This window comes from Streptopelia decaocto (genome assembly GCF_964273445.1).
Source record: "Streptopelia decaocto genome assembly, chromosome: 6".
NCBI lineage: Eukaryota > Metazoa > Chordata > Aves > Columbiformes > Columbidae > Streptopelia > Streptopelia decaocto.
In genome coordinates, this window is record NC_138660.1 from 28,932,241 (window position 1) to 28,958,200 (window position 25,960).

The 25,960-nt window shown below is 58.4% G+C and overlaps 2 protein-coding genes across 2 annotated transcripts; both read left to right on the forward strand.

Annotated features, from left to right (window-relative positions):
• Window positions 1-1,044: 1,044 nt before the first annotated feature.
• LOC309441320 (ubiquitin carboxyl-terminal hydrolase 36-like) lies at window positions 1,045-5,342 on the forward strand (the record flags this gene model as incomplete). The annotated part of the gene is made up of 11 exons (XM_082055954.1): window positions 1,045-1,294; window positions 1,366-1,587; window positions 1,870-1,980; window positions 2,274-2,376; window positions 2,595-2,662; window positions 3,029-3,099; window positions 3,281-3,363; window positions 3,687-3,798; window positions 4,082-4,222; window positions 4,525-4,625; window positions 4,841-5,342. 11 exons carry the CDS (start codon window positions 1,045-1,047, stop codon window positions 5,340-5,342), a joined length of 1,764 nt encoding a protein of 587 aa, XP_081912080.1.
• An 8,161-nt stretch (window positions 5,343-13,503) lies between these two features.
• Window positions 13,504-17,800, forward strand: LOC309441322 (ubiquitin carboxyl-terminal hydrolase 36-like; the record flags this gene model as incomplete). The annotated part of the gene is given in 11 exon segments (XM_082055956.1): window positions 13,504-13,803; window positions 13,805-14,045; window positions 14,328-14,438; window positions 14,732-14,834; window positions 15,053-15,120; window positions 15,487-15,557; window positions 15,739-15,821; window positions 16,145-16,256; window positions 16,540-16,680; window positions 16,983-17,083; window positions 17,299-17,800. Coding segments are annotated over 11 exon segments (1,833 nt in total).
• Window positions 17,801-25,960: the final 8,160 nt, after the last annotated feature.

The window sequence follows — 25,960 nt, forward strand, 5'->3', positions numbered from 1 at the left end:
TGGATCAAGGTGGGACTGGAGACCTCCTAAGCACAGGATGATGTCACCCTGACTAGTCCCATGGGCTTCTGCTGCAGAGACCCTCAGCTACACCTGTTTCCGAGAGTCCCCGGGTGTCCTGCTGCAGGGCAGCACCACCGCCTGCTCAGTTTTTCCTGATGCTCCGTTCAAAGCTCCCTGGAGGGTGTTGGTGGCTGCTGCCTCTGTCCCACCAGCCGCCACTGCAGGAGGGTTTGCCTCCCCCATCATCTCCCCAGGCAGGAGTCACTGCTTTTCCAGTGCCCTGTGCCCCCTTCAGCACTGAAGAGGCCCAACTGACTGAGCTGCTCCACAAAGCTCATGTGCCCCTGACCCACCATGACAGATGTTCCTCTGGACCTTCAACCGTGTCGTGGTGTAACCCGAGCTGGCAACACAACCACGGCAGCTGATCACTCACCCCCTACCCCTTCCCCTCCCAACAGGGGAGAGAATCGAAAGTGAAGGGAGAAATTTGGACTGAGAGAAACACAGTTTAATAAAATAACGAAATACTAATATACTACTAGTAAATATACATAAACCCACCATAAGTCCCACGCCCTTCTCCTCAGGACTGCTCAGCCGGTCCCATCCCAGCCTGTCCCGGGACACCAGGTTTGCTCTGCCCCCAGCGCACACCTTGCGTCTTGGCCTTGTAAGACTTGCAGAGGCTTTTGCTGGCCAAATCCACCACTGTGCCCAGGTTCCCCTGCACTGAAACTACAGTGTGTGACCATTTAGGGATTCTGGGGCGTGTCCAGAGCGCGATGGCATCACAACCAACCCCCGCAGGCTCCGCCGCTGGCGTTGCCGGGACGCGCGGGCGCAGCTCAGTCCTGTTCTGGACGCGGAGCGGAGCGGACGGCGAAGCCGAGGGGAGGAGTCAGTGGGCCGAGCCGAGCGCGAGAACCGCAGCGAAGGGCGGGACTTGAGGAGGAGGCGCGGGAAGCGCGTGTGGTGGTGGAGAGGGAGAGACGAGAGAGCGGCGCGACCTTGAGGCGGTGGCACGTGCGGTGACACGCCATGGCGGGCACGGCGAAGCCGAGGGAGCTGCTGAACGCGCGGCGGGACGCGGGCGAGGCCGGGGCGCTGGGCCGGCTGCTGAGCACCTCGGCCAAGAAGGTGCTGCTGCACAAGATCGAGTTCCAGCCCGCCAGCCACGGCTTCTCCGGCCAGCCGGAGCTGCTGCGGGCCAAGTACCTGCTGCTCAGCCCCCGCACCGAGCCCGCCGAGCACCCCCGCGGCGCTGAGCAGGGACAGCCGGGCAAGCAGGGTGGGTGCAGAGGGCCGGGGGGCTCTCCCTGCGCTGCGCAGCCCGCGGCTCACCCGCCTCTCTCCCCGCAGGCAGCGACCGGACCCCGGGGCGCCACGGGGACGGCGTCCCTGCGCCCCAGAAGGGGCTGTTCCCTGCGGGGCACCTCGCCATGCAGTGGCAGCGTGTCCAGCGCATCGGCGCCGGGCTGCTCAACCTGCGAAACACCTGCTTCCTCAACGCCACCCTGCAGTGCCTCACGTACACGCCACCGCTCGCCAACTACCTGCTGTCCAAGGAGCACAGCCGCGCCTGTGAGTGGGGAGGGGAGCGCCGCCTGTCCCGGGGCTGCGCTCAGCACCCTGCGCACGGCTGTGCCGGGGCTGTGCGCCTGCCGGGATGTGCCTTCTCTGCTCCCGCCCGCCCGTTTCTGCGTGGAGAGGACATTCCTGCATACGGGAGCATCCACTTCTCCTGGCCGTAGCAGTGTTCCCGAGCTCTGCATCCTGCGGCTGAGCGGCTCTGTCTGTGCTGCACACAGCCAGGACTAAGATGGGTTTGTCCTCAACGTCCTGTCTTCTCCTCTCCCACTCCAGGTCACCAAAGCGGCTTCTGCATGATGTGCGTCATGCAGAACCACGTCACGCAGGCGTTCGCGAACAGCGGCAGCGTGATAAAGCCAGTGTCCTTTGTCCGAGACCTCAAGAGTAAGGATGGCTGCCCGCGCGTCCCCTCCGGTAGCCGTGCAGGAGGGCAGAGACCATTGCAGGAGCAGAACCTTTGAGATCAGGGCAGGTCTTGGCAGAGGTTCTTCTGAGACGACTCACTGAGCCTGCCAGGGCCTTCATGGGCCTTGTGGGGCTTCCCCCACGGCCGACATGAGCCTGACGTTTGGTTTGGGCCGAGGGAGCTCACACCCCGCAGTCCCTGCCCGAGGGGGGGCGGGAGGACCTGCCCCTGCTGCAGCGCGAGCTGCGCCTGATCCCTCCCTCTCCTGCAGAGATCGCCCCGCACATCCGCTGGGGCAGGCAAGAGGACGCGCACGAGTTCCTCCGTTTCACCGTCGATGCCATGCAGAAGGCCTGCCTGCCCGACTGCACCGAGTACGTGGGGCCTCTGGTGGCCGTCACTGCCCTTGTCTGCTGGTCCCCTCGTCTGCTGGGCTGCTCTCTGCCTTCTCCTGACGCCTCCACCCCAGCACAGCTGCGGTTCTGTCCCCACATCCTGTGACTGGGCTGGGTTTGGATCCTGAGCACACAGCGCTGGCCCGTGGGGGTGGCTCTTGGGGCGGGCGCTGTGTGATCCGAGCTGCCGTCTCTAGGTTGGATCGCCAGACCCAAGCCACCACCCTGATCCACCAGATCTTTGGCGGTTCCCTGCGGTCCCGTGGTGAGTGCTGGCTGCCAGGGCCTGGGCCTGTGACTCTCAGGGCTGCTGTTTCCCGAGAGCCTTGCAGTGACTTGGGAAAGTCACTAAGCATGTGCCAATTATGCAGAGCTGCAGCTGGTCAGTCTTTTGGTATCTGTGGGTCACGAAGCTGAAGCTGTGGGTCCCCAGCTCATTGCCACCAGCAAAGGAACCCACGTTGCCAGCTGTCCAGCAACACTTGTTGTCCTAGCACGTACAGGCTGCGAATGCTGGTGCTGCCATCCCAGAGCCCAAACGCGCAGAGGGGGAACACGGCAGCTGCCTGCACTGTGCTGGGGCGGTGGTGCCGTGCTGTGCCAGGGGGTGCTCACTGCTCTTTTCTTGCAGTGAGGTGCTTGATGTGCAAAGCAGTCTCGGACACCTTTGACCCCTGTCTGGACCTGCCGGTGGAGATCACGGTACCGGGGCAGGGTCAGGTGGGGGGAGCTCTGCTCTGCAGGGATGTTCCTGCAGCTGCACCGCTGCTGCTCGAGGCTGTTTAACCTGCCAGCGTCAGGCACGGTGCAGGCAAGAGGGGATCAGCTTCTGTTGTTGCGCTGGCTCCTGTGCCTGGCCCTGACCTCTCCTCTGTCCTGGCAGCAAGCCGCAAACGTAGAGCAGGCACTGGAGCTGTTTGTGAAGCCAGACCTGCTGGGCGGAGAGAATGCCTACCGGTGTGACAAGTGAGTGTGCGGGCTGGGGCGGGAAGGGCCGCGGGTGTGCTGGTGGGAAGCAGGAGGGCAGCTGCAGTACAGGAGGGCTTCTCCACCTGCTCCACCGCTAAACCGTGAGGTACGTGGCTGTGAAGCCGGCGATGAAGCCTGTCACTCCTCATCTCCCCCGTCTTGAGACGGGGACCTGAGCCAGCAGACCTGGCCGTGAGCAGGCGCCCTGGAGCGGTACCCGCTCTCAGCAGGGTCATTTCCGTGGGGTTTGCGGCTTGGCCAGGGCTGGCAAGCACCTGGGTGGTGGAACAGTGTGAACAGCTCAAGCTCTCCCTGTGCAGATGCAAGAACAAAGTGTCGGCAACCAAACGCTTCACCATCCACCGAGCGCCGAGGGTTCTCACACTTGCTCTGAAGCGTTTTGCCGACTTCACTGGAGGCAAGATCACAAAGGTGGGTGCTCGGCCATCCAGAGCGGGGCTGTGTCCTGTCCCGAGGCCCTGCTGCCCCGAGCAGGTGGGAGGTGGTTCTGTGCGCGGTGCGAGCTCTGCCGCAGTCCTGCAGCCCTTCTCCAGCTGCGCTGCCGTGGGAGTTTGGCTCATCCCGGCGTCTTCCTCACCGTGGGCTCTGCCTGTGGAGAGCGGGTTCCCCCTCCCTCGCGAGACGGGACTCGCAGGACAGCTGAGCTGCTCTTGCCACCTGCTGTGCAGGCTCCTGAGACATCCTCTCTCCGCAGGACGTGGGCTACCCTGAGCTCCTGAACATCCGCCCGTACATGTCCCAGACCAGCGGGGATCCGGTCATGTACGGGCTCTACGCGGTGCTGGTGCACTCGGGGTACAGCAGCCACGCAGGACACTACTACTGCTACGTGAAGGTGAGCCCAGGGCGCTCTCTGGGCACCTCTCTGTGCTGGGGGCCGGCGGGCGCTCGGGGGTCCGTGTAATGTGCAGACAGGAGGGTGCTCAGCAGACGTGCGTGGTGCGGAGCACCGCGGGGTACGGGCTGTGCTCCGTCACAGGAAGCGTGGAGTTCTTCTCTCGCAGAGAACCCTCACCTCTCCAGGGCCACCTGGGGATTTTGGGGAGCGGAGCTCTGCTGACGGGCGCTGTTCCTGCTGCTCGTCAGGCCAGGAGCGTCCCTGGACACAGCCCGACCCCGTTCTCTCTCCCTCCGCAGGCCAGCGACGGGCAGTGGTACCAAATGAATGACAGCGTGGTCCGCCCCAGTAACATCAAGGTGGTCCTTAACCAGCAGGCGTATGTGCTGTTCTACCTCAGGTGAGCGCGCCCTGTGTCCCCGGCCCCTCTGCCCCTGCTCAGCACGTGGGACGGGGCTGGGGACACGTGCCTGGGTGTGGGAAGGAGCTTGGCCCAGGCAGCCCCAGTGCCCACGTGCGTGTGCTGTCTCGGGGGAGGGTGGCAGGGAGAGCTCCAGCCCCTTGTTGTCACTCAGACACTGGCAGTTAACACGTGCCCTGCTCTGCCTTCCCCAGGATCCCCAGCCCCGGGAAGAGCTCAGAGGGTCCCGTTTCCAAAGCTGCCTCCAGCCTGCCTGGCCGTGTCAAGCTGCCTTCTGGGTCACCGTCACCCAAGCTGGCCCGGAAAGCCACACACGTGGCTGCAGCGTTTCCCAGTGACGCAGCCCCGAGGCCCAAGAAGCCGCGCTCCTCGCAGCCGCCACCCGCGCCCAGAGCGGCTCCAGGATTTTCCGGCCTCAGTCACACCAGTGGGGCCAAAGCGCAGGTTCCCCAGAAGCGCTGCTGGGAGCCCGGGCCCCTGCCCGCCTCCCCCAGGCTGCCGGAGCCCATCCCCGGCCAGGAGCCGTGGGGCAGCGGGGAGAACACCGGCACACCGGGAAGGGACCCTCGTGGCAGGGCTTCTGCCAGCCTGGTGCTGGCAAAGCTGAAAGCCTTCTTGTCGGCCAGAGCTGCTCCGCAGCCCAGCAGCACCGTGTCACCACCGCCGGCCAAGAAGCTGGCGCTTTCCGACACATAGGTGAGTCTGAGCTTCTGCCCAGAGACTTCAGCAGGTGCCTCGTGCCTCCGGAGCCAGGGCTTGTGTTGGGGAGTGCAGGAATGGTGCTGGTACCTTGCTAAGCAGGAGGCGCGCGGGGAGAGCCCGTCAGCCCCAGGGCTCTGCCCTCCCTCTGGGTCGGGGTGCGGGGCCAGGCCCCCGCTCTTGTTCCCATCCCTGCAGAGGCTGGAGAACTGGCTGCTGCCTCCCTGCTCGGGACGGCGCGGTGGCTGCGCCAGTCCCTGGAGCGGGGCGGCCTCGCCAGCCTTGTCAGGGCAGCGTGTCCCCGGGGGCGATGGGAGCTGGTGACACCACAGCTGGAGGCTGCAGAGTCGCCTCCTCCCCAGGCAGCGGCTGCACCGGCTCTCTGGGCGCCGCTGTGCAGCCGGGGCTGGGGACGGCGCTGGGGGTTCTGTCCTTAACGTTTCCTTCCTTTTTTCCTTTCTGCTTCTAAAGGAAAACACTTCTGATTCTTCTCCTACTCCCCCACTTCCCTCTCCCTGTCTGTGTCTTTTCCCCTCCCCTTTCTCTGCGCTCCCCTTTTTGTTTTCTCCTCTTGGCTCACAGCAACCTCTTTTATTTAGACCACCAAGCTGTTCTTTCTGTCAATAACTGCAGGGCAGCCCCAGGGAAGGAGAGCAGAGGGGCCACCATGCACGTCCTCACCTGCTGCTGCCGGTTCCTGTGCCCGCCCCAGCCCCGCGCTGGGTCCCTGTGGGGCCGGGGCGCTGCCGCTGGGACACCGGGAAGAAACTGGAGCGTTCCCTCGGGAACCGGCTGGGCTGGCGGGACAGCGGGAGCGGCCAGAGGAGCCACAGGGAGGATCGAGGCTGGAACAGCTCTGCTGGGAGGAACGGCTGAGAGAGTCCTCAGCACTCGCACAACTCCTGGGAGAGCTTTCCGTCAGATACTTCATGGTGAAGATTTCAAACACGATTTCATAAAGGAGGGGTTTTTCTTTCCCAGTTGTTTTCTATCATTTTTCAGTGTATACAAGAAGTGATAGCAGCATTCTATAATGAATATTGATCCAGGGGGTCTCCTGGAGACATCTGGACAGGCAGGAGAACAGTCCTGTGAGGCTGGACATTGTACGGATGACTTTGCCCCTCACCCCTTCCCAGTCCCACCTGTTCCCTCACCGGCCCCCTGGGACTTGGCCTCACCAAGCTGGAGCACAAGTGTGATGGGAGCGGCTGAGGGACCTGGGGGTTCAGCTGGAGAACAGGAGCTGAGGGGAGACCTTCTGATCTCTGAACTGCCTGAAAGGAGCTTGGAGCCAGGGGGGTCGGGCTCTGCTCCCCAGGAACAAGCGCCAGGAGCAGAGGAAACGGCCGCAAGTTGCGCCAGGGGAGGTTGAGGTTGGATGTGGGGAACAATTTCTTGCCCAAAGGGCTGTGGGGCATTGGAACAGGCTGCCCAGGGCAGTGCTGGAGTCACCATCCCTGGAGGGTTGGACAGACCTGAGATGAGGGTCTCAGGACACGGGTCAGTGCCGGGGGTGGGGAACGGTTGGACTCCACGATCTTAGAGGTGTTTTTCAACCAAAATGATTCTATCGCACAGTCTATCTTTGCATTGTAATAGTGCCTAAAGGTCACAGCCAGGGTTTCTGTTGTCTTGTCCTGGTATTTTTGAAAATGGGTAGAAGTCTGTCTCAAAGAATGTAATGAAAGCAAAAAAAAAGAGCATGGGTAGAGTGAACCACGGGAAGGAGGGAGGGCCAAGTATGAAGGTGAATCTCAGCAAGAGCAAGTATTTACACATCACTAGTGATACGCATCACTTGCAGGCTGTAAATCATTGGCACTTTTTTTGTTAGTAATGGAAACGTTTCCTGTGTCCCACAGGATCCTTGTGTCACTGTTGTGAACTGCAGATGCATTTTTGGCATCAAAACGAAGGTGCATCTCAAAGCTGGGTGGGTCAGATTGAAATGGTTACCGGGTGTATATTGGTAGCATATGAAAGAAAAAGGCTCGCAGTGAACTTTACCATTGGGAGCTTCTGGCAGGTGTTGATCTGCGAGAAGCAGCCTCAGCAGAGGTGAGAAGCTTCTAAAAGATGGAAATAAGGAGACTCAGAAGAGAGAGAAGATTCTGAGAGATCTTAAGAGTGAACACGAAATAACTGAATGCAAAAGCAAGTCTTAATGCTGCGTTTTGACTGAGCTGGAGGGTGGGAATCTGGGCTTTGGAAAGCTCAGAGTTTGCACAGGGTGGAAGACAAGAGTCATAACAGCATAAAGGGAGAAGGGCTGGAGCTGACTTCTGCTGGGAAAAGCATTTTTGCCTCCCCTAGAAAAACAGGTGACTTCCAGAAACATGTTCAGTACCCGTTTTCTCAATCTGGGGGTGTCCTGGTGGAGGAAGGCTCGGCACCACACTGACACACGCAGGGCAGGCGAGGCAGAGGAAGATGCGCTGTCTGGGTTACCGGCTCAGGCCACTGAACAGCGGCACTGACTGCGATAGAGAAAGCAGCGACCGAGGGGAGCTGGAAGGGGCCTTGGCTGCAGGTAACCGTGCCCTGGGCTGAGAGTGGCTGGCGCTGCGTCTAATGAACGTGACTGAGCATCTTCCTGTCTGTGTGCTGATCTTATTCAATTGTGGTGTTTCACAAGGGAGAGAGAGAGAGAAAGGACATGAAAAGTAAATGTCGTGCTATCTGCTTTTCAAAACTGCCTTTCTGTTCTTTTCAAACAGGCTCGGAATTTCTCCTTTCAGAACCTGTGTCTTTGGAGATGCTGGAGGAGACGAAGGAGGAGGACACCCAGGAGGAAGACGCGCGAGAAAGATGTGGAGTCTCTGCACGGCCTTCAGGAGAGTCTGAGGAACCAACAGAGGAGGACGTGGAGACTCCACAGAGCGTTCAAGAGGCAAGTCACTGGTGTACGGACCGTTCTGTGTGACGAGGGGATATTTTAGAGATGGAGGAGGTAAAAACAAACAGCTCATAAAGAACCCAAGCCCAGCCTCCCCAAACCAGGATTTTGTTGCAGTGCCCTCGAAAGAAATCCTTTCTAATTTAGCTATTGCTGTGCTTAAGGCTGTGGTAGTTAAAAGCCCTGAAATTTTAATTTTTCAAGCGGTGTGTGTGATGACCAAACATTATGTGGTTGCAGGGGGACCAGTATATGTATTTCTAAAGTTAATTGTTACCTCATTGTTTATAATTCTCTTTTTCTTTGCTCCTCCCTGCAAATCCAAACAGTGCTGAAAAGAAAGCTGTGAAGGAGGAGTCTGGTTTAATGGTGCCCACTTGGCACTGTTGCCGGGCTGTAAGATGGCCATAAAATCCTTGTAGGATTTGGTGAAATCAGGTAGAATGAAGGTAGCATGAAAGAAAAACAAGAGATCCATGGATAAGCTGAATTCTTGCAACATTTCAATTATTTCCCTTTTAACCCAATGAAGAGAAGAAAGAAGAAGACAACACATTTTAGTCAGATTATTAAAGCCTGTATCTGCCTCAGCATATTCTAGATCACTTGAGTATTACACAGAAAACCTAAATGCACAGCCCAGCAGATCAGATCAGATCAGATCACCTGTGACAACACAGCTCATTCTTGGTTTTGTAGCTCAAAGTGATGTTCTTGCTTTCATGTGCTCCCTCCTGTTCACAGCTGCAAGTTCCAACAGTCTCTGCACCAGCAGAGCTCCTGAGAGAACTGGTGCTAACCCTTGTGTATTAAAAGGTTCATGCAGCGGCTGTCAGTGGTGGGTTCAGGAGATCTGGACTCTCTGGTTCAGTTCTTACCTCTTTCATTGGCGCGTACAGTAACTTGTGCACTCAGCTCCTCTCTGCTTTCATTTGAAGTCCAAAAAAACCCCAGGTAAGTCAAGGCAGCTAAAAAGAGGCAACTTAGGTTGCTGGTGTCTGCAGCTGGTGCTTGTGCAGGGACCCTGTTTCTTTCTCCCTTACTTTTTTGTCTCTCCCATTTCCTGGCAGAGCACAATTCAGGATGGGGGTGAAGAAGCAGAAGAAGGAGCTGTTTACGTGTCTTTCTGCAAAGAGTGCAGATCCAGCAAGCTGCCAACGAAGGAGCAGGATGGCTCCGGGTAAATAAAGCTGGCGTGGTGGCACTCAGGACGGCTGCTCATGGACTCTGACACCCAGCCCCCGGCTCCTCCAGACTGCGGCACCAGCTGCGTGCTGGGCACCATGGGTGTCTGGGCAGGGGAAGGCAGGCGAGGCCAGTCCTGGGCGTCGGGGGAGGCTTTGCGCCAGCCCTGTCCCCTGGTGCTCTCACCAGCTCAGGGAGCACAGCAGCAGAGTGCAGGACTACCTGCGCCAGAGCCTGCCGAACCTGCAGAGCCCGCAGGAGCCCTTGTGTGAGGCGGCCGTCGTGTTCCTGGGTGAGCCACAGCCCTGCCGAGGGACCCCCCCTGCCCCACGGCAGCTGCCAAATCTGCCGGGCAGCTGCAGAGCCCTGCCTGCCCCATGTGGGGCCCACGGGGATCCCTGCTGCCCTTTTGCACCCGGGCTCGCACATGGGCTCCCCGTGGGAGCTTTGCTGGGTCTCTCGCAGCCTTCTTGGTCTCCCCATTCGGGGCACCGCCCTGGCTCAGCCTTGCCCAGGGGCAGGAAGGTGCGTGGCCAGGCCCGTGGGGCTGGTGGCAGGAAGCTGGGTCTCTGGGCAGGCAGGCTAGAGGGCTGCGTGACAGGCTGTGTGTGCCTGGGGCTCATCGGGCGCCAGCAGGCAGACGTGTGCCAGGAGAAGCTCCAGGTCGTCTACGAGGGTCAGTGAGGACAGTGGGGTGTCTGTGGGGGCTGGCAGGAAGGAGGAAACACCCCAACTCCTGCCCCAGGCCGGCAGGGCTCTGCTCCCTGCGCAGGTGAGGGTCAGTGTGGGCAGATGTGGCAGAATGCAAACCCCCCTCTCTCCCCTCCCTCCTTCAGTATGGAAGGAGTAGGCACATCTCCCTCTCTCTCTGCTACTTGAGGCCAACAGCTTCTTTTGTTTGGCCCCAGAGCCCCTGGCAAGGGCCATTAGGAGAAGGGAGTGCCGAGGCGCCAGGGAGGCGCTGGGCGCCTGCGGCCAGTGTGGGGGATGTTTGGAGGCTTCAGGGGCACCCACAGCCAGGGTGGGGGTGCAGAGAAGCTTCTAGAATGCCCACAGTCAGATCTGATCAGCCAATATAAAAACGGGATTCTCGTCGAGACTTCGCCCATCGTCACGGGTCTCTCGGAGCACGATCAAGATGCTGCCGCCGAGAGCCCCCCCGGGATGGAGACTCCGCTTGCCTCACCGCCACGGGTGTGAGTAAAACTTCTCGCAGAATTGCGAGTATATTTATACTTTCCGTGCACATATGCACGTGTAACTTTCCGTGCTCAATATTAGCACGCGTAAAATTAATCCTCGCAGAATCGCGGGTGTATTTTCCTTCCGTGCACATATGCACGTGTAACTTTCCGTGCACATTTGCACGCATACTTTCCGTGCTTAATACAAGCACGTGTACTTTCCGTGCACATTTGCACGCGTAGCTTTCCGTGCTCAATACGAGCACGTGTATAAATTATTTCCTCGCACAATCGCGAGTGTATTTTCCTCCCGTGCTTCCACATAAGCACGTGTAATATTCCGTGCACATTTCCACGTGTAAGTAAATTAACCCTCGCAGGATTGCGAGTGTATTATAAATTTACCCTCACAGAATCGCGAGTGTACACTTCCCGTACTCACTACGAGTACGTGTATCTCTTTAAAAATAATCCCACACCGTGTTCAGGCAAGTGTGTGCTTCTCCGGGACTCAGGGCCGGCTCCGGCATTGTTTTGGTGAAGCCACGTGCATGCACTCTGTGGACCGCCTGTTGTATTAGTTGCTGCCCCTTAATAATTTTCCTCAACTGATACCCGAACCTTTATTTAAGTCACTTTTGGAGTGCTAAAACCCTGTTTCTCCCCGGTTTAATAAAAGTTGTTTTGGACCCTGTTGTCCCTTAAACTAACCTCGGGGTGCCTCCGTGACAGCAGAGCAGAGAGAGACTTCAGGAGCACATTGGACATTGGTGGCCAGCACCCTTGGGCTGATCCCGGCACCCCTGCCTCCCTCCTGGCCCTGGGGAGAGCTGGGGGGGTAGTGGTGACCCTGGCCGGAGGAGCTCCAGAGGTCCCCACAGAACAAATAAACCAAACAACAAGAAAACAAAACAAGCGAAGGTGAATAACCATGAAAGACAGAGGAAGACTGCCCCGTCCATGGAGCTCTGCAGAAGGAGCGTGGAGCCGTACATCATATGAGGCCATATAGTTGGAATCAGCACGTAGAGAAGACTTTAGCAGGGAAGACTTTGAGGGGAGCGGCCTGACTCCATGCAGCTGCAAACCTGAGAGCTGGCCGTGTGCTGAAGGGACGGGGAGAAGTGTCCTGGGCTGAACAGAAACCTGTGGATGACACAAGGCTGGAGAGATGTGCTTTGCAGAGATTGGCAGGAGTCCTTCCCAGGGATGAGCGGGATGGGCTTTGGACACAAGGAAAAATAAAGCGGCTCTCAAGCGTGGTTTGGAATTCGTGCCACTGTCACTAATAGCAGAAAAAGGACCGTGCTGCAAGGGAACTCCTTGTTCTTAGGAGAAAAACTGAAGCTTTTTCATGTCCTTCCTTGTCAAAGCAGGTGTAATTCTTCAGTAGTTAGCCTCTGGCATGAGGTTCTTAAAGGGGCAGTTTTGCTCTCAGGGCTATTCCTTTGTTTAAATTATATTTAAATGATATTTAAAGATTACAACTCTTAGACAGAATTGCCTTTTGGTGATGCCTGATCAATATATTTTCTCCCTGGTTTTGGTAGGAGGCTGAGGGGTAGAATACGGTGGTGGTTTCTCTTTTAGCCAAAGGACCCCAAGGTTTCTGAAAAGGCACAAAGGAAGGCAAAATGAGAATGTGGTGCTGTGACTGGCACCCGCTGCTCCTGAGCCCTGGAGTGCCCGGACAGAATCTTCTGAGGCCGGACTGTGCAGCAGGATCCCGGCAGCTCTGATCTCCCACCCTGCATTCCAGCACGGAAAATGAAAGTCACCTCGTTTTGATTCTCTTCACAGCCTAAAGCACCACAGGGGTAATGACACTGGCCAGGAAACATCAAGGTGGATCAAGGTGGGACTGGAGACCTCCTAAGCACAGGATGATGTCACCCTGACTAGTCCCATGGGCTTCTGCTGCAGAGACCCTCAGCTACACCTGTTTCCGAGAGTCCCCGGGTGTCCTGCTGCAGGGCAGCACCACCGCCTGCTCAGTTTTTCCTGATGCTCCGTTCAAAGCTCCCTGGAGGGTGTTGGTGGCTGCTGCCTCTGTCCCACCAGCCGCCACTGCAGGAGGGTTTGCCTCCCCCATCATCTCCCCAGGCAGGAGTCACTGCTTTTCCAGTGCCCTGTGCCCCCTTCAGCACTGAAGAGGCCCAACTGACTGAGCTGCTCCACAAAGCTCATGTGCCCCTGACCCACCATGACAGATGTTCCTCTGGACCTTCAACCGTGTCGTGGTGTAACCCGAGCTGGCAACACAACCACGGCAGCTGATCACTCACCCCCTACCCCTTCCCCTCCCAACAGGGGAGAGAATCGAAAGTGAAGGGAGAAATTTGGACTGAGAGAAACACAGTTTAATAAAATAACGAAATACTAATATACTACTAGTAAATATACATAAACCCACCATAAGTCCCACGCCCTTCTCCTCAGGACTGCTCAGCCGGTCCCATCCCAGCCTGTCCCGGGACACCAGGTTTGCTCTGCCCCCAGCGCACACCTTGCGTCTTGGCCTTGTAAGACTTGCAGAGGCTTTTGCTGGCCAAATCCACCACTGTGCCCAGGTTCCCCTGCACTGAAACTACAGTGTGTGACCATTTAGGGATTCTGGGGCGTGTCCAGAGCGCGATGGCATCACAACCAACCCCCGCAGGCTCCGCCGCTGGCGTTGCCGGGACGCGCGGGCGCAGCTCAGTCCTGTTCTGGACGCGGAGCGGAGCGGACGGCGAAGCCGAGGGGAGGAGTCAGTGGGCCGAGCCGAGCGCGAGAACCGCAGCGAAGGGCGGGACTTGAGGAGGAGGCGCGGGAAGCGCGTGTGGTGGTGGAGAGGGAGAGACGAGAGAGCGGCGCGACCTTGAGGCGGTGGCACGTGCGGTGACACGCCATGGCGGGCACGGCGAAGCCGAGGGAGCTGCTGAACGCGCGGCGGGACGCGGGCGAGGCCGGGGCGCTGGGCCGGCTGCTGAGCACCTCGGCCAAGAAGGTGCTGCTGCACAAGATCGAGTTCCAGCCCGCCAGCCACGGCTTCTCCGGCCAGCCGGAGCTGCTGCGGGCCAAGTACCTGCTGCTCAGCCCCCGCACCGAGCCCGCCGAGCACCCCCACGGCGCTGAGCAGGGACAGCCGGGCAAGCAGGGTGGGTGCAGAGGGCCGGGGGCTCTCCCTGCGCCGCGCAGCCCGCGGCTCACCCGCCTCTCTCCCCGCAGGCAGCGACCGGACCCCGGGGCGCCACGGGGACGGCGTCCCTGCGCCCCAGAAGGGGCTGTTCCCTGCGGGGCGCCTGGCCATGCAGTGGCAGCGTGTCCAGCGCATCGGCGCCGGGCTGCTCAACCTGCGAAACACCTGCTTCCTCAACGCCACCCTGCAGTGCCTCACGTACACGCCACCGCTCGCCAACTACCTGCTGTCCAGGGAGCACAGCCGCGCCTGTGAGTGGGGAGGGGAGCGCCGCCTGTCCCGGGGCTGCGCTCAGCACCCTGCGCACGGCTGTGCCGGGGCTGTGCGCCTGCCGGGATGTGCCTTCTCTGCTCCCGCCCGCCCGTTTCTGCGTGGAGAGGACATTCCTGCATACGGGAGCATCCACTTCTCCTGGCCGTAGCAGTGTTCCCGAGCTCTGCATCCTGCGGCTGAGCGGCTCTGTCTGTGCTGCACACAGCCAGGACTAAGATGGGTTTGTCCTCAACGTCCTGTCTTCTCCTCTCCCACTCCAGGTCACCAAAGCGGCTTCTGCATGATGTGCGTCATGCAGAACCACGTCACGCAGGCGTTCGCGAACAGCGGCAGCGTGATAAAGCCAGTGTCCTTTGTCCGAGACCTCAAGAGTAAGGATGGCTGCCCGCGCGTCCCCTCCGGTAGCCGTGCAGGAGGGCAGAGACCATTGCAGGAGCAGAACCTTTGAGATCAGGGCAGGTCTTGGCAGAGGTTCTTCTGAGACGACTCACTGAGCCTGCCAGGGCCTTCATGGGCCTTGTGGGGCTTCCCCCACGGCCGACATGAGCCTGACGTTTGGTTTGGGCCGAGGGAGCTCACACCCCGCAGTCCCTGCACGAGGGGGGGCGGGAGGACCTGCCCCTGCTGCAGCGCGAGCTGCGCCTGATCCCTCCCTCTCCTGCAGAGATCGCCCCGCACATCCGCTGGGGCAGGCAAGAGGACGCGCACGAGTTCCTCCGTTTCACCGTCGATGCCATGCAGAAGGCCTGCCTGCCCGACTGCACCGAGTACGTGGGGCCTCTGGTGGCCGTCACTGCCCTTGTCTGCTGGTCCCCTCGTCTGCTGGGCTGCTCTCTGCCTTCTCCTGACGCCTCCACCCCAGCACAGCTGCGGTTCTGTCCCCACATCCTGTGACTGGGCTGGGTTTGGATCCTGAGCACACAGCGCTGGCCCGTGGGGGTGGCTCTTGGGGCGGGCGCTGTGTGATCCGAGCTGCCGTCTCTAGGTTGGATCGCCAGACCCAAGCCACCACCCTGATCCACCAGATCTTTGGCGGTTCCCTGCGGTCCCGTGGTGAGTGCTGGCTGCCAGGGCCTGGGCCTGTGACTCTCAGGGCTGCTGTTTCCCGAGAGCCTTGCAGTGACTTGGGAAAGTCACTAAGCATGTGCCAATTATGCAGAGCTGCAGCTGGTCAGTCTTTTGGTATCTGTGGGTCACGAGGCTGAAGCTGTGGGTCCCCAGCTCATTGCCACCAGCAAAGGAACCCACGTTGCCAGCTGTCCAGCAACACTTGTTGTCCTAGCACGTACAGGCTGCGAATGCTGGTGCTGCCATCCCAGAGCCCAAACGCGCAGAGGGGGAACACGGCAGCTGCCTGCGCTGTGCTGGGGCGGTGGTGCCGTGCTGTGCCAGGGGGTGCTCACTGCTCTTTTCTTGCAGTGAGGTGCTTGATGTGCAAAGCAGTCTCGGACACCTTTGACCCCTGTCTGGACCTGCCGGTGGAGATCACGGTACCGGGGCAGGGTCAGGTGGGGGGAGCTCTGCTCTGCAGGGATGTTCCTGCAGCTGCACCGCTGCTGCTCGAGGCTGTTTAACCTGCCAGCGTCAGGCACGGTGCAGGCAAGAGGGGATCAGCTTCTGTTGTTGCGCTGGCTCCTGTGTCTGGCCCTGACCTCTCCTCTGTCCTGGCAGCAAGCCGCAAACGTAGAGCAGGCACTGGAGCTGTTTGTGAAGCCAGACCTGCTGGGCGGAGAGAACGCCTACCGGTGTGACAAGTGAGTGTGCGGGCTGGGGCGGGAAGGGCCGCGGGTGTGCTGGTGGGAAGCAGGAGGGCAGCTGCAGTACAGGAGGGCTTCTCCACCTGCTCCACCGCTAAACCGTGAGGTACGTGGCTGTGAAGCCGGCGATGAAGCCTGTCACTCCTCATCTCCCCCGTCTTGAGACGGGGACCTGAGCCAGCAGACCTGGCCGTGAGCAGGCGCCCTGGAGCGGTACCCGCTCTCAGCAGGGTCATTTCCGTGGGGTTTGCGGCTTGGCCAGGGCTGGCAAGCACCTGGGTGGTGGAACAGTGTGAACAGCTCAAGCTCTCCCTGTGCAGATGCAAGAACAAAGTGTCGGCAACCAAACGCTTCACCATCCACCGAGCGCCGAGGGTTCTCACACTTGCTCTGAAGCGTTTTGCCGACTTCACTGGAGGCAAGATCACAAAGGTGGGTGCTCGGCCATCCAGAGCGGGGCTGTGTCCTGTCCCGAGGCCCTGCTGCCCCGAGCAGGTGGGAGGTGGTTCTGTGCGCGGTGCGAGCTCTGCCGCAGTCCTGCAGCCCTTCTCCAGCTGCGCTGCCGTGGGAGTTTGGCTCATCCCGGCGTCTTCCTCACCGTGGGCTCTGCCTGTGGAGAGCGGGTTCCCCCTCCCTCGCGAGACGGGACTCGCAGGACAGCTGAGCTGCTCTTGCCACCTGCTGTGCAGGCTCCTGAGACATCCTCTCTCCGCAGGACGTGGGCTACCCTGAGCTCCTGAACATCCGCCCGTACATGTCCCAGACCAGCGGGGATCCGGTCATGTACGGGCTCTACGCGGTGCTGGTGCACTCGGGGTACAGCAGCCACGCAGGACACTACTACTGCTACGTGAAGGTGAGCCCAGGGCGCTCTCTGGGCACCTCTCTGTGCTGGGGGCCGGCGGGCGCTCGGGGGTCCGTGTAATGTGCAGACAGGAGGGTGCTCAGCAGACGTGCGTGGTGCGGAGCACCGCGGGGTACGGGCTGTGCTCCGTCACAGGAAGCGTGGAGTTCTGCTCTCGCAGAGAACCCTCACCTCTCCAGGGCCACCTGGGGATTTTGGGGAGCGGAGCTCTGCTGACGGGCGCTGTTCCTGCTGCTCGTCAGGCCAGGAGCGTCCCTGGACACAGCCCGACCCCGTTCTCTCTCCCTCCGCAGGCCAGCGACGGGCAGTGGTACCAAATGAATGACAGCGTGGTCCGCCCCAGTAACATCAAGGTGGTCCTTAACCAGCAGGCGTATGTGCTGTTCTACCTCAGGTGAGCGCGCCCTGTGTCCCCGGCCCCTCTGCCCCTGCTCAGCACGTGGGACGGGGCTGGGGACACGTGCCTGGGTGTGGGAAGGAGCTTGGCCCAGGCAGCCCCAGTGCCCACGTGCGTGTGCTGTCTCGGGGGAGGGTGGCAGGGAGAGCTCCAGCCCCTTGTTGTCACTCAGACACTGGCAGTTAACACGTGCCCTGCTCTGCCTTCCCCAGGATCCCCAGCCCCGGGAAGAGCTCAGAGGGTCCCGTTTCCAAAGCTGCCTCCAGCCTGCCTGGCCGTGTCAAGCTGCCTTCTGGGTCACCGTCACCCAAGGTGGCCCGGAAAGCCACACACGTGGCTGCAGCGTTTCCCAGTGACGCAGCCCCGAGGCCCAAGAAGCCGCGCTCCTCGCAGCCGCCACCCGCGCCCAGAGCGGCTCCAGGATTTTCCGGCCTCAGTCACACCAGTGGGGCCAAAGCGCAGGTTCCCCAGAAGCGCTGCTGGGAGCCCGGGCCCCTGCCCGCCTCCCCCAGGCTGCCGGAGCCCATCCCCGGCCAGGAGCCGTGGGGCAGCGGGGAGAACACCGGCACACCGGGAAGGGACCCTCGCGGCAGGGCTTCTGCCAGCCTGGTGCTGGCAAAGCTGAAAGCCTTCTTGTCGGCCAGAGCTGCTCCGCAGCCCAGCAGCACCGTGTCACCACCGCCGGCCAAGAAGCTGGCGCTTTCCGACACATAGGTGAGTCTGAGCTTCTGCCCAGAGACTTCAGCAGGTGCCTCGTGCCTCCGGAGCCAGGGCTTGTGTTGGGGAGTGCAGGAATGGTGCTGGTACCTTGCTAAGCAGGAGGCGCGCGGGGAGAGCCCGTCAGCCCCAGGGCTCTGCCCTCCCTCTGGGTCGGGGTGCGGGGCCAGGCCCCCGCTCTTGTTCCCATCCCTGCAGAGGCTGGAGAACTGGCTGCTGCCTCCCTGCTCGGGACGGCGCGGTGGCTGCGCCAGTCCCTGGAGCGGGGCGGCCTCGCCAGCCTTGTCAGGGCAGCGTGTCCCCGGGGGCGATGGGAGCTGGTGACACCACAGCTGGAGGCTGCAGAGTCGCCTCCTCCCCAGGCAGCGGCTGCACCGGCTCTCTGGGCGCCGCTGTGCAGCCGGGGCTGGGGACGGCGCTGGGGGTTCTGTCCTTAACGTTTCCTTCCTTTTTTCCTTTCTGCTTCTAAGGGAAAACACTTCTGATTCTTCTCCTACTCCCCCACTTCCCTCTCCCTGTCTGTGTCTTTTCCCCTCCCCTTTCTCTGCGCTCCCCTTTTTGTTTTCTCCTCTTGGCTCACAGCAACCTCTTTTATTTAGACCACCAAGCTGTTCTTTCTGTCAATAACTGCAGGGCAGCCCCAGGGAAGGAGAGCAGAGGGGCCACCATGCACGTCCTCACCTGCTGCTGCCGGTTCCTGTGCCCGCCCCAGCCCCGCGCTGGGTCCCTGTGGGGCCGGGGCGCTGCACCGGGACACCGGGAAGAAACTGGAGCGTTCCCTCGGGAACCGGCTGGGCTGGCAGGACAGCGGGAGCGGCCAGAGGAGCCACAGGGAGGATCGAGGCTGGAACAGCTCTGCTGGGAGGAACGGCTGAGAGAGTCCTCAGCACTCGCACAACTCCTGGGAGAGCTTTCCGTCAGATACTTCATGGTGAAGATTTCAAACACGATTTCATAAAGGAGGGGTTTTTCTTTCCCAGTTGTTTTCTATCATTTTTCAGTGTATACAAGAAGTGATAGCAGCATTCTATAATGAATATTGATCCAGGGGGTCTCCTGGAGACATCTGGACAGGCAGGAGAACAGTCCTGTGAGGCTGGACATTGTACGGATGACTTTGCCCCTCACCCCTTCCCAGTCCCACCTGTTCCCTCACCGGCCCCCTGGGACTTGGCCTCACCAAGCTGGAGCACAAGTGTGATGGGAGCGGCTGAGGGACCTGGGGGTTCAGCTGGAGAACAGGAGCTGAGGGGAGACCTTCTGATCTCTGAACTGCCTGAAAGGAGCTTGGAGCCAGGGGGGTCGGGCTCTGCTCCCCAGGAACAAGCGCCAGGAGCAGAGGAAACGGCCGCAAGTTGCGCCAGGGGAGGTTGAGGTTGGATGTGGGGAACAATTTCTTGCCCAAAGGGCTGTGGGGCATTGGAACAGGCTGCCCAGGGCAGTGCTGGAGTCACCATCCCTGGAGGGTTGGACAGACCTGAGATGAGGGTCTCAGGACACGGGTCAGTGCCGGGGGTGGGGAACGGTTGGACTCCACGATCTTAGAGGTGTTTTTCAACCAAAATGATTCTATCGCACAGTCTATCTTTGCATTGTAATAGTGCCTAAAGGTCACAGCCAGGGTTTCTGTTGTCTTGTCCTGGTATTTTTGAAAATGGGTAGAAGTCTGTCTCAAAGAATGTAATGAAAGCAAAAAAAAAGAGCATGGGTAGAGTGAACCACGGGAAGGAGGGAGGGCCAAGTATGAAGGTGAATCTCAGCAAGAGCAAGTATTTACACATCACTAGTGATACGCATCACTTGCAGGCTGTAAATCATTGGCACTTTTTTTGTTAGTAATGGAAACGTTTCCTGTGTCCCACAGGATCCTTGTGTCACTGTTGTGAACTGCAGATGCATTTTTGGCATCAAAACGAAGGTGCATCTCAAAGCTGGGTGGGTCAGATTGAAATGGTTACCGGGTGTATATTGGTAGCATATGAAAGAAAAAGGCTCGCAGTGAACTTTACCATTGGGAGCTTCTGGCAGGTGTTGATCTGCGAGAAGCAGCCTCAGCAGAGGTGAGAAGCTTCTAAAAGATGGAAATAAGGAGACTCAGAAGAGAGAGAAGATTCTGAGAGATCTTAAGAGTGAACACGAAATAACTGAATGCAAAAGCAAGTCTTAATGCTGCGTTTTGACTGAGCTGGAGGGTGGGAATCTGGGCTTTGGAAAGCTCAGAGTTTGCACAGGGTGGAAGACAAGAGTCATAACAGCATAAAGGGAGAAGGGCTGGAGCTGACTTCTGCTGGGAAAAGCATTTTTGCCTCCCCTAGAAAAACAGGTGACTTCCAGAAACATGTTCAGTACCCGTTTTCTCAATCTGGGGGTGTCCTGGTGGAGGAAGGCTCGGCACCGCACTGACACACGCAGGGCAGGCGAGGCAGAGGAAGATGCGCTGTCTGGGTTACCGGCTCAGGCCACTGAACAGCGGCACTGACTGCGATAGAGAAAGCAGCGACCGAGGGGAGCTGGAAGGGGCCTTGGCTGCAGGTAACCGTGCCCTGGGCTGAGAGTGGCTGGCGCTGCGTCTAATGAACGTGACTGAGCATCTTCCTGTCTGTGTGCTGATCTTATTCAATTGTGGTGTTTCACAAGGGAGAGAGAGAGAGAAAGGACATGAAAAGTAAATGTCGTGCTATCTGCTTTTCAAAACCGCCTTTCTGTTCTTTTCAAACAGGCTCGGAATTTCTCCTTTCAGAACCTGTGTCTTTGGAGATGCTGGAGGAGACGAAGGAGGAGGACACCCAGGAGGAAGACGCGCGAGAAAGATGTGGAGTCTCTGCACGGCCTTCAGGAGAGTCTGAGGAACCAACAGAGGAGGACGTGGAGACTCCACAGAGCGTTCAAGAGGCAAGTCACTGGTGTACGGACCGTTCTGTGTGACGAGGGGATATTTTAGAGATGGAGGAGGTAAAAACAAACAGCTCATAAAGAACCCAAGCCCAGCCTCCCCAAACCAGGATTTTGTTGCAGTGCCCTCGAAAGAAATCCTTTCTAATTTAGCTATTGCTGTGCTTAAGGCTGTGGTAGTTAAAAGCCCTGAAATTTTAATTTTTCAAGCGGTGTGTGTGATGACCAAACATTATGTGGTTGCAGGGGGACCAGTATATGTATTTCTAAAGTTAATTGTTACCTCATTGTTTATAATTCTCTTTTTCTTTGCTCCTCCCTGCAAATCCAAACAGTGCTGAAAAGAAAGCTGTGAAGGAGGAGTCTGGTTTAATGGTGCCCACTTGGCACTGTTGCCGGGCTGTAAGATGGCCATAAAATCCTTGTAGGATTTGGTGAAATCAGGTAGAATGAAGGTAGCATGAAAGAAAAACAAGAGATCCATGGATAAGCTGAATTCTTGCAACATTTCAATTATTTCCCTTTTAACCCAATGAAGAGAAGAAAGAAGAAGACAACACATTTTAGTCAGATTATTAAAGCCTGTATCTGCCTCAGCATATTCTAGATCACTTGAGTATTACACAGAAAACCTAAATGCACAGCCCAGCAGATCAGATCAGATCAGATCACCTGTGACAACACAGCTCATTCTTGGTTTTGTAGCTCAAAGTGATGTTCTTGCTTTCATGTGCTCCCTCCTGTTCACAGCTGCAAGTTCCAACAGTCTCTGCACCAGCAGAGCTCCTGAGAGAACTGGTGCTAACCCTTGTGTATTAAAAGGTTCATGCAGCGGCTGTCAGTGGTGGGTTCAGGAGATCTGGACTCTCTGGTTCAGTTCTTACCTCTTTCATTGGCGCGTACAGTAACTTGTGCACTCAGCTCCTCTCTGCTTTCATTTGAAGTCCAAAAAAACCCCAGGTAAGTCAAGGCAGCTAAAAAGAGGCAACTTAGGTTGCTGGTGTCTGCAGCTGGTGCTTGTGCAGGGACCCTGTTTCTTTCTCCCTTACTTTTTTGTCTCTCCCATTTCCTGGCAGAGCACAATTCAGGATGGGGGTGAAGAAGCAGAAGAAGGAGCTGTTTACGTGTCTTTCTGCAAAGAGTGCAGATCCAGCAAGCTGCCAACGAAGGAGCAGGATGGCTCCGGGTAAATAAAGCTGGCGCGGTGGCACTCAGGACGGCTGCTCATGGACTCTGACACCCAGCCCCCGGCTCCTCCAGACTGCGGCACCAGCTGCGTGCTGGGCACCATGGGTGTCTGGGCAGGGGAAGGCAGGCGAGGCCAGTCCTGGGCGTCGGGGGAGGCTTTGCGCCAGCCCTGTCCCCTGGTGCTCTCACCAGCTCAGGGAGCACAGCAGCAGAGTGCAGGACTACCTGCGCCAGAGCCTGCCGAACCTGCAGAGCCCGCAGGAGCCCTTGTGTGAGGCGGCCGTCGTGTTCCTGGGTGAGCCACAGCCCTGCCGAGGGACCCCCCCTGCCCCACGGCAGCTGCCAAATCTGCCGGGCAGCTGCAGAGCCCTGCCTGCCCCATGTGGGGCCCACGGGGATCCCTGCTGCCCTTTTGCACCCGGGCTCGCACATGGGCTCCCCGTGGGAGCTTTGCTGGGTCTCTCGCAGCCTTCTTGGTCTCCCCATTCGGGGCACCGCCCTGGCTCAGCCTTGCCCAGGGGCAGGAAGGTGTGTGGCCAGGCCCGTGGGGCTGGTGGCAGGAAGCTGGGTCTCTGGGCAGGCAGGCTAGAGGGCTGCGTGACGGGCTGTGTGTGCCTGGGGCTCATCGGGCGCCAGCAGGCAGACGTGTGCCAGGAGAAGCTCCAGGTCGTCTACGAGGGTCAGTGAGGACAGTGGGGTGTCTGTGGGGGCTGGCAGGAAGGAGGAAACACCCCAACTCCTGCCCCAGGCCGGCAGGGCTCTGCTCCCTGCGCAGGTGAGGGTCAGTGTGGGCAGATGTGGCAGAATGCAAACCCCCCTCTCTCCCCTCCCTCCTTCAGTATGGAAGGAGTAGGCACATCTCCCTCTCTCTCTGCTACTTGAGGCCAACAGCTTCTTTTGTTTGGCCCCAGAGCCCCTGGCAAGGGCCATTAGGAGAAGGGAGTGCCGAGGCGCCAGGGAGGCGCTGGGCGCCTGCGGCCAGTGTGGGGGATGTTTGGAGGCTTCAGGGGCACCCACAGCCAGGGTGGGGGTGCAGAGAAGCTTCTAGAATGCCCACAGTCAGATCTGATCAGCCAATATAAAAACGGGATTCTCGTCGAGACTCCGCCCATCGTCACGGGTCTCTCGGAGCACGATCAAGATGCTGCCGCCGAGAGCCGCCCCGGGATGGAGACTCCGCTTGCCTCACCGCCACGGGTGTGAGTAAAACTTCTCGCAGAATTGCGAGTATATTTATACTTTCCGTGCACATATGCACGTGTAACTTTCCGTGCTCAATATTAGCACGCGTAAAATTAATCCTCGCAGAATCGCGGGTGTATTTTCCTTCCGTGCACATATGCACGTGTAACTTTCCGTGCACATTTGCACGCATACTTTCCGTGCTTAATACAAGCACGTGTACTTTCCGTGCACATTTGCACGCGTAGCTTTCCGTGCTCAATACGAGCACGTGTATAAATTATTTCCTCGCACAATCGCGAGTGTATTTTCCTCCCGTGCTTCCACATAAGCACGTGTAATATTCCGTGCACATTTCCACGTGTAAGTAAATTAACCCTCGCAGGATTGCGAGTGTATTATAAATTTACCCTCACAGAATAGCGAGTGTACACTTCCCGTACTCACTACGAGTACGTGTATCTCTTTAAAAATAATCCCACACCGTGTTCAGGCAAGTGTGTGCTTCTCCGGGACTCAGGGCCGGCTCCGGCATTGTTTTGGTGAAGCCACGTGCATGCACTCTGTGGAACGCCTGTTGTATTAGTTGCTGCCCCTTAATAATTTTCCTCAACTGATACCCGAACCTTTATTTAAGTCACTTTTGGAGTGCTAAAACCCTGTTTCTCCCCGGTTTAATAAAAGTTGTTTTGGACCCTGTTGTCCCTTAAACTAACCTCGGGGTGCCTCCGTGACAGCAGAGCAGAGAGAGACTTCAGGAGCACATTGGACATTGGTGGCCAGCACCCTTGGGCTGATCCCGGCACCCCTGCCTCCCTCCTGGCCCTGGGGAGAGCTGGGGGGGTAGTGGTGACCCTGGCCGGAGGAGCTCCAGAGGTCCCCACAGAACAAATAAACCAAACAACAAGAAAACAAAACAAGCGAAGGTGAATAACCATGAAAGACAGAGGAAGACTGCCCCGTCCATGGAGCTCTGCAGAAGGAGCGTGGAGCCGTACATCATATGAGGCCATATAGTTGGAATCAGCACGTAGAGAAGACTTTAGCAGGGAAGACTTTGAGGGGAGCGGCCTGACTCCATGCAGCTGCAAACCTGAGAGCTGGCCGTGTGCTGAAGGGACGGGGAGAAGTGTCCTGGGCTGAACAGAAACCTGTGGATGACACAAGGCTGGAGAGATGTGCTTTGCAGAGATTGGCAGGAGTCCTTCCCAGGGATGAGCGGGATGGGCTTTGGACACAAGGAAAAATAAAGCGGCTCTCAAGCGTGGTTTGGAATTCGTGCCACTGTCACTAATAGCAGAAAAAGGACCGTGCTGCAAGGGAACTCCTTGTTCTTAGGAGAAAAACTGAAGCTTTTTCATGTCCTTCCTTGTCAAAGCAGGTGTAATTCTTCAGTAGTTAGCCTCTGGCATGAGGTTCTTAAAGGGGCAGTTTTGCTCTCAGGGCTATTCCTTTGTTTAAATTATATTTAAATGATATTTAAAGATTACAACTCTTAGACAGAATTGCCTTTTGGTGATGCCTGATCAATATATTTTCTCCCTGGTTTTGGTAGGAGGCTGAGGGGTAGAATACGGTGGTGGTTTCTCTTTTAGCCAAAGGACCCCAAGGTTTCTGAAAAGGCACAAAGGAAGGCAAAATGAGAATGTGGTGCTGTGACTGGCACCCGCTGCTCCTGAGCCCTGGAGTGCCCGGACAGAATCTTCTGAGGCCGGACTGTGCAGCAGGATCCCGGCAGCTCTGATCTCCCACCCTGCATTCCAGCACGGAAAATGAAAGTCACCTCGTTTTGATTCTCTTCACAGCCTAAAGTACCACAGGGGTAATGACACTGGCCAGGAAACATCAAGGTGGATCAAGGTGGGACTGGAGACCTCCTAAGCACAGGATGATGTCACCCTGACTAGTCCCATGGGCTTCTGCTGCAGAGACCCTCAGCTACACCTGTTTCCGAGAGTCCCCGGGTGTCCTGCTGCAGGGCAGCACCACCGCCTGCTCAGTTTTTCCTGATGCTCCGTTCAAAGCTCCCTGGAGGGTGTTGGTGGCTGCTGCCTCTGTCCCACCAGCCGCCACTGCAGGAGGGTTTGCCTCCCCCATCATCTCCCCAGGCAGGAGTCACTGCTTTTCCAGTGCCCTGTGCCCCCTTCAGCACTGAAGAGGCCCAACTGACTGAGCTGCTCCACAAAGCTCATGTGCCCCTGACCCACCATGACAGATGTTCCTCTGGACCTTCAACCGTGTCGTGGTGTAACCCGAGCTGGCAACACAACCACGGCAGCTGATCACTCACCCCCTACCCCTTCCCCTCCCAACAGGGGAGAGAATCGAAAGTGAAGGGAGAAATTTGGACTGAGAGAAACACAGTTTAATAAAATAACGAAATACTAATATACTACTAGTAAATATACATAAACCCACCATAAGTCCCACGCCCTTCTCCTCAGGACTGCTCAGCCGGTCCCATCCCAGCCTGTCCCGGGACACCAGGTTTGCTCTGCCCCCAGCGCACACCTTGCGTCTTGGCCTTGTAAGACTTGCAGAGGCTTTTGCTGGCCAAATCCACCACTGTGCCCAGGTTCCCCTGCACTGAAACTACAGTGTGTGACCATTTAGGGATTCTGGGGCGTGTCCAGAGCGCGATGGCATCACAACCAACCCCCGCAGGCTCCGCCGCTGGCGTTGCCGGGACGCGCGGGCGCAGCTCAGTCCTGTTCTGGACGCGGAGCGGAGCGGACGGCGAAGCCGAGGGGAGGAGTCAGTGGGCCGAGCCGAGCGCGAGAACCGCAGCGAAGGGCGGGACTTGAGGAGGAGGCGCGGGAAGCGCGTGTGGTGCTGGAGAGGGAGAGACGAGAGAGCGGCGCGACCTTGAGGCGGTGGCACGTGCGGTGACACGCC